Source organism: Neofelis nebulosa, chromosome 12, assembly GCF_028018385.1.
Source record: "Neofelis nebulosa isolate mNeoNeb1 chromosome 12, mNeoNeb1.pri, whole genome shotgun sequence".
Classification (NCBI taxonomy): Eukaryota; Metazoa; Chordata; class Mammalia; order Carnivora; family Felidae; genus Neofelis; species Neofelis nebulosa.
The window spans coordinates 8,083,893-8,097,138 of record NC_080793.1 but is presented as its reverse complement, the minus strand read 5'-3'; the positions used below and the strand labels follow the sequence as shown (position 1 = coordinate 8,097,138).

Here is a 13,246-nt window from a genome sequence, read left to right as displayed (position 1 = left end):
AAGAGAGGGCCCAAGTTTCTGGGTATTTTTATTATTCTAGCCTGGGGACTCACTTCCAGACAAAAGGCAGGCTTTCTTCTCCCCATAGAGTAGCCATGGGCTAGAGGAGTGCAGACTGAGCAATGGCCAGGAAAGTGTTCCAATAACACCATACTCCTTGAAAAGCCCCAGAAATAAATGTAAAGGAAGATAAGAGAAAGTACTCACCAGGTTTGCCCAAATGCTCAGGGCCCAGAAGAAAAGACTCACCCCCACATAGGACACCAAAAGATGAGGTTTTTGAGTGAAGTGGGCAGGGGGTTCCAGGGCCGATGGCCAAGAAAGAATTCTTGAAGACGCGTTTGGTGCAAAAAAGAGTGATTTTATTAAAGCACGTGGACAGGACCCATGGGCAGAAAGAGCTGCACTCTGGTTATGAAGAGTGACGGACTATATACTATGAAGTTGTGGGAAGTAAAGTGAAAAGGGAGGGAGGTGTCCAGAGGGACTTTGACATGCTTATGAAGACTCCTAAGGTACCTGAGGCCTTGCTATGGTCAAGCTAAGGTTGTTTTACCTCTAGTAAGGCATTAACATTAGGAATGGTAAGGATTCCTGGAGACATTGTTGTACTCGGTATTTGCCTCAAGGATTTGTCGCTGGGCTGCAGGGTATCAGAAATTTAATTTTATCTGCCATTTCTTTCTTGCCTTTCTTCCCCACATCACCATGGAGGGTAGGGTGTTAATAGGGGCTCCAGGAAAGTGAGTCAATAGGCTTCTGGAGATGAGACTATTGGTAAGATTGCCTTTTTCTTCTAATTTACTAAGATAGTTGTAAACTGATGGAGACTCATGTCCTGCATGACTGGGATCTCTATCAGTTAATCATGTGTTTTCTTTCCTTTCCTTTGTTCTTGGGCAGCCAGAGGAATGTCACACATATCCCACGGCGGGGGGGGGGGGGGTGGTGTAGGGGGTTTTAGTTTTATATCGCCTTCACCTTGCCATATGCTCCCTCTTTACCCAGAGTCTCTTCTCTCAGGGCCCACCACCTAAAGACCACGCCAGGGGAGCTGGTTCCCTTACAGCAGGTGGAAGAGCCAATGAGGTCTCCAGGAGTCTCATGTGATGCAGTGAACCCTCAGGTTAGCCTCACATCAGGCATTCTGTCAGCCCTGGCCCTTGTGGTGACATTTGAAGACACTGCCCAGGGACTGGGCAGAGACTGGGATGGCCAAGCCCTCATGAGGAAATTATTTCCCTCCAGGACAAAGCTGGGATCAGCTATGGCAGGAACACTTCTGGGGTCCAGGCCCAAGGACCTGGGCTCCACAGCCCAAAACTATAACCAGAGATGGCAGGTGGTATCAGTGATCTCTCAAGGATGAGGCTGAGTCCTAACACTCACTGTGACCCAAGGTTCCTGGTGTCCAGTGTGGCAGGGTAGAGAGCCCTCCTTGGGGCCCCAGCCCACCACCTCTTTTCACACAGTGCAGATGCATGTTCCCCAGTGACCCCCACCAGGATGGAGCTGGGACTATAGGCTTAGAGCTCTGCTCTGTCAAGCTGTCTTATTTGCGGCTGGCAGTCCAAGTTGGGGTTTCTCTCCACTGGGCCCACAAGAGGGGCCAAGTCTCTTAGGGGCCAGCTGAGGTCTGGGTTCACCCTGCCAATGGGACATGGAAGAGGGGAGGGGCTTACTCAAGATGGGAATTGTGGGGCTTTGGAATGGTGGGGATTCAGAGCTCACAGCCTAGAAAGAATTCTTCAGATGTCTTTGGTGCACAAAGGGTGATTTTATTAAAGGACACGGACAGGACCCTTGGGCGGAAAGAGCTACACTGGGGTTGTGAAGAGTGACTGGTTATATACCATGGAGTTGGGGGCCATAAAGTCAAGAGGAAGTTCCTAAAGGGATTTTCATATGCTCAAGAACACTGGCACATTACAGGAGGCCTAGCTGTTGTCAAGCTAAGGTGGTTTTGTTCTCTAGCAAAGCATTAACATGCAGACACTAGGGAATATGTGGAGAAATGTTATACTCCATTTTTGCCTCATGTATTTGTCAATGGGCTGCAGGTCATAATGAAATTTAATGCCATGTGCCATTTCCTTCTTGCCTTTCTTCCCCCTATCACTATGGAGGGAGGGTGATATTTGGGCTTTATAAGTTTATAAGTTTCTGGAGATTCAGCTATTGATAAGATATCCTTTTTCTCCTAATTTACTAGGACATGGAGAGAGTCACGTCCTGCAGGACTGTGATCTCTATCACTTAACCATTTGATTTCTTTCCTTTCCTTTGTTATAGGGCAGTCAGGAGTACCTGAGGAATATCACACAGATCCCACCTGGGAGGAGGGGCATGCTATCATGTGCTTTGCCCTCGGCTTGCCTTATGCTCCCTCATCAGGAACACTCCCTAGTAGGCCTTTGGTGGTGGGGGGAGGGGAAGGGTGTCTCACCCTGTGCCAGAGCCTGGGGTGGGTCCCTGGGAGGGCCAGGATTGGGCTTCATGAGCGGCACAGGGTACACTCTGTCCATCCCTACCAGGAATGTCCTCTTTCAGCTGCCTCTCCTTCCCTTCCCTTTGGAGAATCACGAAGCAAAATGGGCTCTGTTGATGCGAGGTATTCTCCACTTTCATCAGGTACAGAAAAGGGATGCCACCCCAGTTACTCCACCCTGCACTTGGCCCCAGCTGAGAGGCTCCTGGAGGTCAGAGATGACAGCTGGTCCAGATCAGAGACCACTGTCCTCACACAGTGCTAACCAGGGAGAAGAGAGTGTGGAGGGAGTCACGGTCCCCGCCAGAGATATGGAGATATGGGGAATGCATCCTCCAGCCTCCTGGACCTTCCTGCCCCTCATCTTGCATAATCCTGACCTGGGGGAAGGGCAAAAACTTACCATGATCTTCAGCACAAGATACTAGCAATTGCCTCACCAATCCAGGATTTGGCAAAGGATAAGTCGCTCCACCCTGGGGTAAGCCATTGGCCACAGAGACCATAAATAGCATCCCCCCAGAAGCCTCCTCATTCACCTCCTCTTTCAGCTGATATCCGGAGTGGTGCCAGCTTCCCTGGCCCTGAAGTCATGGCCTTAGGTCTCCTGTGGCTGGGCCTTGTCCTGCTGGGGGTCTTGCAGACCCAGGCCCTGGACTCTACCCCAAACCTGATCCCAGCCCCACCTCTGCGCAGGGTCCCTCTGCAGCCTGACTTTCAGAATGTGGAGGTAAGGGTCCTGGAGGGGCAGGTGCAGGGAGGCCCTGAGAAGAGTGTGAACAGAGGGGAGGAGAGACAGGAGGGGCTCAGGCTTTAGCTCAGTCTGTCCTCTGGTGCCCTGTTGGAAGGCACACCCTCTGTCCCCATCCACACCAACCTTGCTGACAAGAGGGTCAGCTGAGCAGACTCCCCTGGTCCACACTCTTTTCCATATCTCTGAAGTTCTTACAAGGTGGGAACATCTTCAGGCCCTCTACATGATGAAGAAACTGAGGCTCAGGGGCGCCTGGGTGGCGCAGTCGGTTAAGCGTCCGACTTCAGCCAGGTCACGATCTCGCGGTCTGTGAGTTCGAGCCCCGCGTCAGGCTCTGGGCTGATGGCTCGGAGCCTGGAGCCTGTTTCTGATTCTGTGTCTCCCTCTCTCTCTGCCCCTCCCCGTTCATGCTCTGTCTCTCTCTGTCCCAAAAATAAAATTAAAAATGTTGAAAAAAAAAAATTAAAAAAAAAAAAAAAAAAAGAAACTGAGGCTCAGGGATGCCAGCTGACCACTTGCCAAGGGTAACCTTCTCCCTGACACACTCAGTGCTCCTGCCTGGCCTGATGAACTCCAGCTCCTGCCAGGTTCATCAGCCCAGCCTGTGTGGCCAGTCTGGGTGCCCGAAACCCAGTTAGAGGGGCTTCTGGTTCTGGGCTAGGCTGCCTAGAGGTGCCTGCAGGGATGGAGCAGGAGGGCCCCCTGGGGCTGCTCCTGGCTCTGCCTATCATCAGCCCCCATTGTAGTTCCAGGGGAAATGGTACATCTTAGGATTGGCAGGGAATGAATTTAATAAAGAAAAACACAGACAGTTTAAGATTTACGCCACCACCTATGAGCTGAATGATGACAACAGCTACAATGTCACCTCTACCCTGGCCTGGTGAGTACCACCACCTTCGACGGGAACATGGGGGGCCTAGAGGGCTGCTGTGGGAGTCCAAGAGGCAGACTGATGTCATAGCCGAGGGGTGACCATAGCTGAAAAATGATCATTCATCTTACCGCTGGGTACTGGGTCCCTGTATTTATTCCTTCTTTCATTCACTGGATCAAAATTTCTCGGTCACTTCAGCACAGACAGAAGACAGTCCTGGGAATGGACACAGACCGTCATCAGGAAACAAGACAAAGAGAGAATAGGTGTCCTAGAATGGGAGGAGGGTCACTGGATCCAGCCTGGGATCCCACCTAGGGCTTTGTCAAGAGCTTCCAGGGAGGTGGTCTGTAGGCTGAGCCTTGAGGAACCAACCTGCATCAGAAGGAGGCCTGGGACCTTCGTGGCAGGGCTGCTGGACTGAGTCAGAGAGAACCACTTCTTCAAGAAACAGCAAGCCATTGCATGGCTGCCCTGAGCAGGAGCTGATGAGCGGTCTGGAGAGGGGTGGTGACCACAGTGGTGGGGGCCTCAGGTACTGGTGAGGAGTGGGTGTGGCTGCAGCAGGAAGAGGAATGATGGTGTGCAGCCCAGGAGGCTGATCAGTCATAGGTGGGAGATGACCAGGGTGGGGGCAGATTAGGACCTAGAGAGGGGAGGCAAGGCTTACCCAGCTCCTCTGGGTTTCTGGCTCTGGCACTTGGGAATGGTGCTAGAGCATCTGTCATAGAAGGAGCAGAAGAAAGACAGATGTTGGGAGATTGATTCTATGGTGCCAGGGGACAAGATGGGATGCCGCTGAGAGGTCAGGGTTGGCCCAACAGCTAAGGGAGTGTTGGCATCCAGCAGACTGGAGCCTCAGTGGTGATTTACCCCAGGAGAGGTTACAGCGGGATCCCGCAAGATAAGAATAGGTGTGTGGCACTGATGGCTGTCACCCTCTTACCTACCTATCTCTTCCTCCACAGGAACCAAACCTGTGACCACTGGCTCAGAATTTTCATCCCAACTTCGCGGCGAGGCCAATACACCCTGGGCAACGTTGAGCGTGAGTCCTAAGTGGGGTGGGTCCTCGCGGGCATGGACCTCCCTGCCCCTTTACACAGACACCATCCTATGGAGGCAGGGGAAGAGTCAATAGCTCCCTCTGCACAGCCAGGGCAGGCTGAGATCTCACCATCCACCATACAGGATACACTGGAATCCAGAGGTATGTTTTACGAGTGGCGGCCACAGACTACATCCAGTTTGCCATGTTGTTCTTCAAGAAAATTTACAAAAACCAGGAGTACTTCAAGATCACCCTCTATGGTGGGTCTTACCTCCTCTGGGCCCCAGGTCTTGGTCATGCTGGGGGAGAAGAGGCCCATTGCACCCAACCCAAGGTCCCCTTCACTCTGAGCCCTGGGAGACGGGAGAGTGGTCTTTCCACCGACCCCTCAGGAGGGAGGGGTCTGACGCATCGTTCACGGGTTCCACAATATTTATGGAGATCCAGGAGGTGGGAGAGTGGTCATCCACAGAACCCCTCAATAAGGAGGGGGTCTGACACCTCATTCATGCTTTCAACAATATATATGGAGCTTCTGCTAGTGACTCACCAGCCATCTTGGCCACAGGGAGGACCAAGGAGCTGACCCCTAAGCTGAAGGAAAACTTCATCAGCTTTGCCAAATCCCTGGGCCTCACAGATCACCACATCATCTTCCCTATCCGCATAGGTAATCACCAGCTGGGGAGAGGACAAATGCATATGGAGACTGTCCAGGCCTGATGTTGCCTCACTAGGGAAGGGGGGAGAGAAGGGATGCAGGTCCTTGCTGTAGTCACTGGAGCCCCAGGAGCCACTTTACATTAAGTAAGACCCTGCTGCAACCAGAGTCCTGGGACCCAAGTGTTCCTCCCTCACACTAGCTCGGGCCTGCCCACATGAGAATTGGAGGCATGGGGCCAAGTTTCCTCAGTCTCCTTGCCTGGCCACCTCCCCCTCCACCCAGGTGTGTTTGTCCTGGGCCATCTTACCTTTGTCCTGGGGCTGACTTACCACTGACTTGGGAGGCACCCTTGTCTTCAGGCAGCCTGGCCTGGGCAGGTGCCTCCCCAAGGCTGAGGGTCTGTCAGGACTCAGCAGGTAAACAGGCAGAAGGCTTGGTGCCCAATCAGAACTGTGGCTGGGCCTCACCTGCCTCCTTTGGAGAACAGGGGTCACCCAGGTCTGCTTGTCCTCAGGCCTCTCCCCGAGTCCCTGCCCCATCATCCAGCCCTCTGCTGTACCATCCCTGAGGGGAACCCCCAGAGCCTCTGTGGCTGAACCAGCCTGGGGCCCAGGGCAGCCGAGGGGCAGTGCAGGGGCCCTGGAGGTCAGGGATCCCCCACACACACCCCTGTCCATACTAACCACTCATTCCCCCACAGATCAGTGCATGGATAAGTGAGCAAGCGTGCGGTAAGTATGGCTGCAGAGGGGGCTGATTGGAGCCAGGATGCAGCTGGGAGGGGGTCCCAGGTCTGCCTTTGTCTCACCTGCCCAGCACTGCTGTCCTCTTTATTCCCTGACTCCCTCTCAGGTGCCCTCTGGCTCTCTCCACACCATCCACCTCTCATCGACTTCTGCCCAGGGCACTGCCCTGCTGTACCTACAAGCCTGGACACCACTGAGAGAGCCAGGGGACCCTTCTCATTATACAACCCACCAGCTGCTTCCAGGCTGCCCTGCTGATGGAACCACTCTTGCTTGCTAAATAAACACATGTCCTCTGGTCCCCATTCTGTGTTTCTTGACCTCTGGGCCCTCTGAGAGGGAAAAGAATAAAGGGTAGGCTTCTAATGGCATCACTCCCAGGAAGTGTTGTCCCCAGGAAGATAGGGGACCACAGAAGCAGAGTCCAGCTCTGACAGAATACCTCTAGCTCCCAACTCCAGGCCCAGCACCAGACCAGCAGCACCCTCACTTACGCCTGCCTCCTAGCACACTGATGGGGCACATCTCACACCCATGTTCAGCCACCCACAGTAGGTCCAATGGCAGAGGCCCAGCCAGGGTCAGGATGCTGGAGAGAGCTGGGGGGCCAAGGTGCTCTCACCCCCCACTTCACCAGTGATGATGTTTTGGGGTGATGGTGGGTTCCACAGCCAAAGGCCAAGAAAGAATTCTTGAAGACATCTTTGGTGCAAAAATGTGATTTTATTAAAGTACAGGGACAGGATCCATGGGCAGAAAGAGCTGCCCTGGGGATGTGAAGAGTGACTGCTTATATACTCAAGTTGGAGGCAGTAAAGTCAAGGTAGTTTCCTAAGAGATTTTCATATGCTAAAGATTTACAGAATACTGGAGGCCTAGCTATTGTCAAGCTAAGGTATTTTTCCCTCTAGCAAACATCAACATTAAGACAGTAGGGAGTTTCTGGTGAAATGTTCTTCTCTGCCAGCCTCAAGTATTTGTCACTGGGCTGCTGTGTATCAGGAAATTTAATATTTCCTGCCATTTCCTTCTTGCCTTTTCCCCCCCATATTCCTATGGAGGAGTGATGTGGGGGCTCCAGGAAACTGAGTCTATAGCTTTATGGAGATTAGGCTATTGATAAGATTGCCTTTTTCTTCTAATTTACTATGATATTTATAAACTGATGGAGACTCATGTCCTATATGACTGTGATCTCTATCAGTTAACCATTTGTTTTCTTTCCTTTCCTTTGTTCTTGGGCAGCCTGGAGTGCTTGAGGAATATCACACACATATATCTCACCTGGGGTTAGGGGAGGTGTAATGCCAGCTTGTACTTTGCCCTCAGCTTGCCTTAGGCTCCCTCATCATATTCTCCATAAACAATTTCACCCTTACATCTTTAAGACTGTTGAAGGTGGAAGGACTCATCTCTGCAGCTTCTTTTTGCTCTTTAGGGGTGAAGAGATATCTTTACCCATGAGACAATATTGATCACTTGGGGAACACATAGAAGAGCTATAGAAGGCAGAGGCAGCTGGATCCAAGGTGGACAACGATTATGAACCTCCTTGAGTGGAAAGGATCATCTGTTGACTTGAAGTTATTGTAGTGATGGAGTCTTGTCACCAGGCAGAGACATGGGAGAAAACAGCCAAATGTAATTAGAATAACAAGAAAGAGCAACCCGAATAAAAGTCCTTTGGTAATTGATGAAAATCCTCAAGTCCAGGAGTTTAACCAATCATGAAAGGAAAGGGAGGGATTATTTAAAGCACCAGTTTGAGTATTCCGGTCAGTTAGAAATCCAGAAATATTTGTGTGATAATCTAGAATGCATACTGATGAAGTTTTGCATTTGACGGGGTGGTCTGGAGCTGATGAACAAGAAAGTTTCTAGAAGACATCTTTGGAGCAAAAATGTGATTTTATTAAAGCACATGGACAGGACCCAGGGGCAGGAAGAGTTGCACTGGGGTTGTGATGGGTAACTGATTATATACCCTCATGTGGGGAGGGGGTCAGGGATAGAGCAAGCCTCTAAGGTATTTTGGAAGCAACGTTTCTGGGACCCTGAGGGGATAGCTGTTGCTAGTAAACACCACTTATTACTGTTGAATAAAACCTCAGTCATGAGACCCTTCAGATGCATAACATGGGGCCTTAAGCTTGGAGTATGATTGCTAGCATATACATTGGGGCAGTTGAGATAATGTTAAGCTAAGGTTCTCTTTGCCCCTGGCAAACTGTCATTAACGAGGCAGCTGAGATCCCAGAGGGAAGTTACTCTGCTGGATTCAAGGACTTGCCAATAGGCATAGGCAATAAGGGTATTTAATTTTTCATTTGCCTTAGTTTCCTACATCACCATGGCAAACAATTAAATGCCTTTCCTTTGTTCTTGGGTAGCTCAGAGTGTATGAGAAATGTGTTACATATTCCACCTGGGGGAGGGGGCATATGCCAGCCTGTTTTGCCCTCTGCTTGCTCCACCCTCCCTCATCATATCCCCCCTGAACAATTTTGATCCTTAAATCTTTATGTTTGTTGAAGGAAGAAGGTCTCATCTTCTGTAGCTTCTTCCTGCTGAGTAGGGACATAGAGTTGTTGCTACCTATGGGTCAATATTGGTCCATCAGGGAACATAGGGCAGTTAAGGTGAGGCAGCTGAGTCCAAGGTAGACAACGTGTATGAACCACCTTGAGTGTTACGGAACCCAGGCTGGAACGCTGGCGGAAGAACCAACTGGCACTCAGAGATCTTGGTGGATCAGAGATTAATTTAACACCGGCGGACACAGAGGAGACAGTTTTTCCAAAGATCTGAGCCCCGAATGCCAGCAGGAAGGGTAATTTATAGTTATCAGCCTCCATATTTGCGGGGGGGGGGGGGGGTTTTGCGCACAGTAAACAAAGGAAGAAGAACCCAGAGGAGGGGTCTCTAAGCTAGAGACCAGAGTTTGTTTTCACTCCATCAGCCATTCTTTGGTGTACTTTATCCACTTCTCCAACATTTCCCCCTTGATGCCTTTAAAAAAAAACTTTTAGTAGGCATCACCTTTCAGTTTTACAGGTTGGTACTCTTGGAAGGCTAAGATGTGTGCAGTAGTTTGGCGAGCAACAGTGTTTTCAATAAAATGTACCACAGCATTCAGTATACAGGGGCCGATGGATACAGTAAAATTATGGAGAGGAGGGGCCAGGGCAGGAAGCCGGGATGCCCAATCCGTGAGATCCCATCCTTTCCATTGATTGATACTTTTCTGTTGTCTATGTTGAATTCTTTCCTTGAGTTCCTGAACCTTAGTTGTAACTATTCCTGACTGGTTTATGAAATAGCAACATTCTTCCCCCAGAAAGATGCAAGTCTCTCCTTTTTCTAAAGTGAGGAGGTCGAGGGCTTGCCTATTTTGGAGGGTCACTGCCGCCAGAAAGTTTATTTGGCTTTGTAAGGTTACCAGAGAATCTGCCACCTGTTCCATGTCTTCATTTATCTCTTGAGATAGTCTATGGTACAGTCCTACGGGTGAACCTGTGCCCCCTATTCTGGTTCCTATTCCTGTCACAATTCCTGCGCCTATCAGAATGGGTAGCAGCGTTGCCCATTTAGCCCGGAACTTGGGGATAAAGGCTGTTAGGAGCTGATCTTCAGTGTACATGGATATCTCTGGGGTAAGGAAGAGGAAATAACATCTGAGTCCAGTTGGCCTCTAAGCATCGGTAGGCTGAATTAGAGGTCAAAGGGATAGGAGTGGCTAAGTAAGCCCTCCGGCTGAGCGGCAAGCACATCCAGCAGGTTTGGGTGTGATTATCTATTTTATGGAGGAGTTGTAGAGTAGTGTTGGCCCAACGCTGGAGTGGGGAATTGGTAAGCATCTGATTGAGGGCTGAAAGGTCAAACCTTGGTAGGTTGTCAGGGGAGTGGTCACCTTTATGGCTTTTATTACCCTGTCCTGGGTATCCTTTATAACTTTTTGAAGGGCCCTGTCTGGCATCCCTCCTCCGTCTGAGATCCCTCATTGAGGAAGGTAAGTGTAGCAAGCTCGCTTCCCTCTCTGGAGGCCCTTGTTGTGACATGGGTCCCTGACATTTTGGGTTATCTCTATGGTCCAATACTTAGTCCTTGGGGCACCAGGTGACTGACAGAGAGTGGGTGTTTTTCCCTTGTAGCAATCTTTGTGGAGGGAGGTGAAGGTGCTGAACGCCCTTGACCCCCTTATTTTTATATAACAATCCTGGCGGCAAAGTGGGTAAGCGGCAATTGTGAGGGTGAGAGAGGTTATCATAATATACAGGAAATACTTAATAATCCTCCCATCCAGAGGAGGTATGTGAGACCTGGCATGGATCTTTTTTTTAAAATTTTTTAAATGTTTATTTATTTTTGAGAGAGAGCATGAGCAGGGGAGGGGAAGAGAGAGACAGAGACACAGAATCCAAAGCAGACTCCAGGCTCTGAGCTGTCAGCACAGAGCCTGTTGTGGGGCTCGAACTCACGAACCGTGAGATCATGACCTGAGCTGAAGTCAGCTACTTAACCAACTGAACCATCCAGGCGCCCCTGGCATGCATCTTTTGTCCCATGTCCACCTTGTTAGTGCAGTCTCTATCAGCCCAACAATAAGAAGTAAGATCAAGGGCTATGACACCAGTAAGGGGCAAGGGCTCACAGAGTTGCATCGAAACCCCTGGGCTTAGTCCACATGTTGATTCCTTAAGCTTCTGCCGTGCACAGGCCAGCCAGCTTCTGGGGTGTGGCTGGAGCAGGGCTGGAGATCTCAGGGGCCAGTGTCTTTTTGAGGGTCAGTTTAAGTGGGTTGACTGGATCTGGATCACTTCACTAGGTTGAGGGTTCCTCTGAGTTACCTTCTTAGCTCTGGAGTGATGGACCCATGGGGTGATACCTGAAACTGAATCCTCTATTTGGTTGTATGTCAGTAAAGTCCACCTCCAAGTCTTCAAAAGGGGCAGGTTTCTGGTAACTGTCAGATCAGGTTTAGGGAAGATATGGTTTGCATATTTAGAGATCCATCCTGTCCAGTTGTTTAAATAATCATCCCCATGGGGTCTTATTATTATCCCCTAGAATAACAAGCACAGAAGATTGTCTATACATGAAATACAGTGACAATTTTCTGAAGTTTACCTCAAGTTGTCTAGTTTAGGCAAACAACAAACATTTAAAGGCAATCATAACTAGAATTTAACATCCATTTTGGTACATTGTTGAAACATAGTTGTTTTCTCTAAAAATCCCCCCTTTCTAGAGATAGCCCAATTGGGACCAATTCATTTGTAGAACAAATCCAGTCTTAACAAATCTGGCCTAATTATTTACATAAGCTCAGCAAGAATAGCGATTAGTCATGAGGATCCTTTAAAGTTTGCTTTGTTGGAACATTTTATAAGGAATCTCTGGGTTGAACTTTTAGTAGCTCTCCAGGCCAGAAGCCAAGCCAAATATTTGCCATCAGACAGGCCTGCAATACCTGTAGAATTGGGCGAATTCCTCTTCACAAGGTCCCCAAGATATCCTGAGGTTCCTGCACCTGCCAGGAAGTGACCTTCCTTACTCACTTGGTGAGGCTGCTGGGAACTCTGTAAGTCAGTCACCAGGCCAACATTTCCAAGGGGCTTTATGGCTCCATATTTTATAAAGCCAACCCTAATTCCTTAAAGTTGTCTGGTCATATCTGAGTCTATGAATGTCATCCTCAAATATGACATTCCAGTCAAAGCCTTGGTAAAATAACCAGTATTTTCAATGGTGACCTGTTACAAGATGACCAGATTCTTATCAAACTTATGCAAGCAATTGTAATTGCCATGAAAGAAAGAATACTCATTGAGAGTTTTGAATTTCAGGGGAGTTATGTAGAGAGAAAAGATAAATGTTTCAGTTTATAAATGCATATTTTATGACATTTTTGTGTATCATAGATATCTTAAGAGAAAGTTTCCTTAATCTGGAAGAGGAAACATTAGAGAACCAGCAATATTTTAAACAAGAATCACAAAACTATAATCTCCCTCAGTTTATTTAATCCCATGTTCCTAATTTTTGTTCAATTTGAATGCAGCTTTTGAGTTCTGGAAATTCTTACCCATTTTAGTATTAATCTTAAAGGTGCTGAATACCTGTATTTATCCCCAAAGTCCTTTTTATAAATCTCCTTGAAGAAGAAACACGTTTTGTGAGAGAATAAGAACAATTATAAATGACAAAATCTTAGAAATAGACATCATTAAAGATCTGATGAGAGTTCATTATGATGCAATTGACAGAGAAATTCAGTTATTTCTGTGACACATAACATCTCAAGTAATCAGAATATTAAGTGATGACCTTATATCAAAACATTAAAACTTTAGGAATTGCATATATTTGGGCAGTTACAGCATTTACCTGTGCAATACAACCTAAGGTTTACCATTGTATGACAGTGCTTTTCCAAGTAACTTAGCATCCCAAATAAAAGGACCTAGTTGGTCAAGAAGACTTTATTTACCATTTAAATCCTGAGAAGTTTGTTAAAACCCCAGAAGTCATAAGTGCATCCTAAATAGGATTACAGATCATTACAAATCTTACAATTTTATTTATTCAACCAAAGTGGCAATAAAATATCCCAAAGGTGAATGTATAGCATTATACACATGTTATTGAAACCTAGCTCCTTCAACA

The 13,246-nt window shown here is 48.4% G+C and overlaps 1 protein-coding gene across 5 annotated transcripts in view; it reads left to right on the top strand.

Annotated features, from left to right (window-relative positions):
* The first annotated feature begins 2,984 nt into the window (after positions 1 to 2,984).
* Positions 2,985 to 13,246, top strand: part of LOC131491273 (neutrophil gelatinase-associated lipocalin-like) — a 107,864-nt gene continuing 97,602 nt past the window's right edge. For 3 of the 5 annotated variants that reach the window (XM_058693978.1, XM_058693981.1, XM_058693980.1), the window contains exons 1-5: positions 3,007 to 3,218; positions 3,989 to 4,125; positions 5,088 to 5,167; positions 5,311 to 5,430; positions 5,739 to 5,840. In XM_058693978.1, the coding sequence (XP_058549961.1) occupies positions 3,081 to 3,218; positions 3,989 to 4,125; positions 5,088 to 5,167; positions 5,311 to 5,430; positions 5,739 to 5,840 (577 nt within the window). In that variant the 5' untranslated portion in view covers positions 3,007 to 3,080. Of the gene's footprint in view, positions 3,219 to 3,988; positions 4,126 to 5,087; positions 5,168 to 5,310; positions 5,431 to 5,738; positions 5,841 to 6,534; positions 6,566 to 6,686; positions 6,880 to 13,246 lie in introns of those variants that run through there. The other 2 variants (XM_058693979.1, XM_058693984.1) reach the window with 2 other exon arrangements.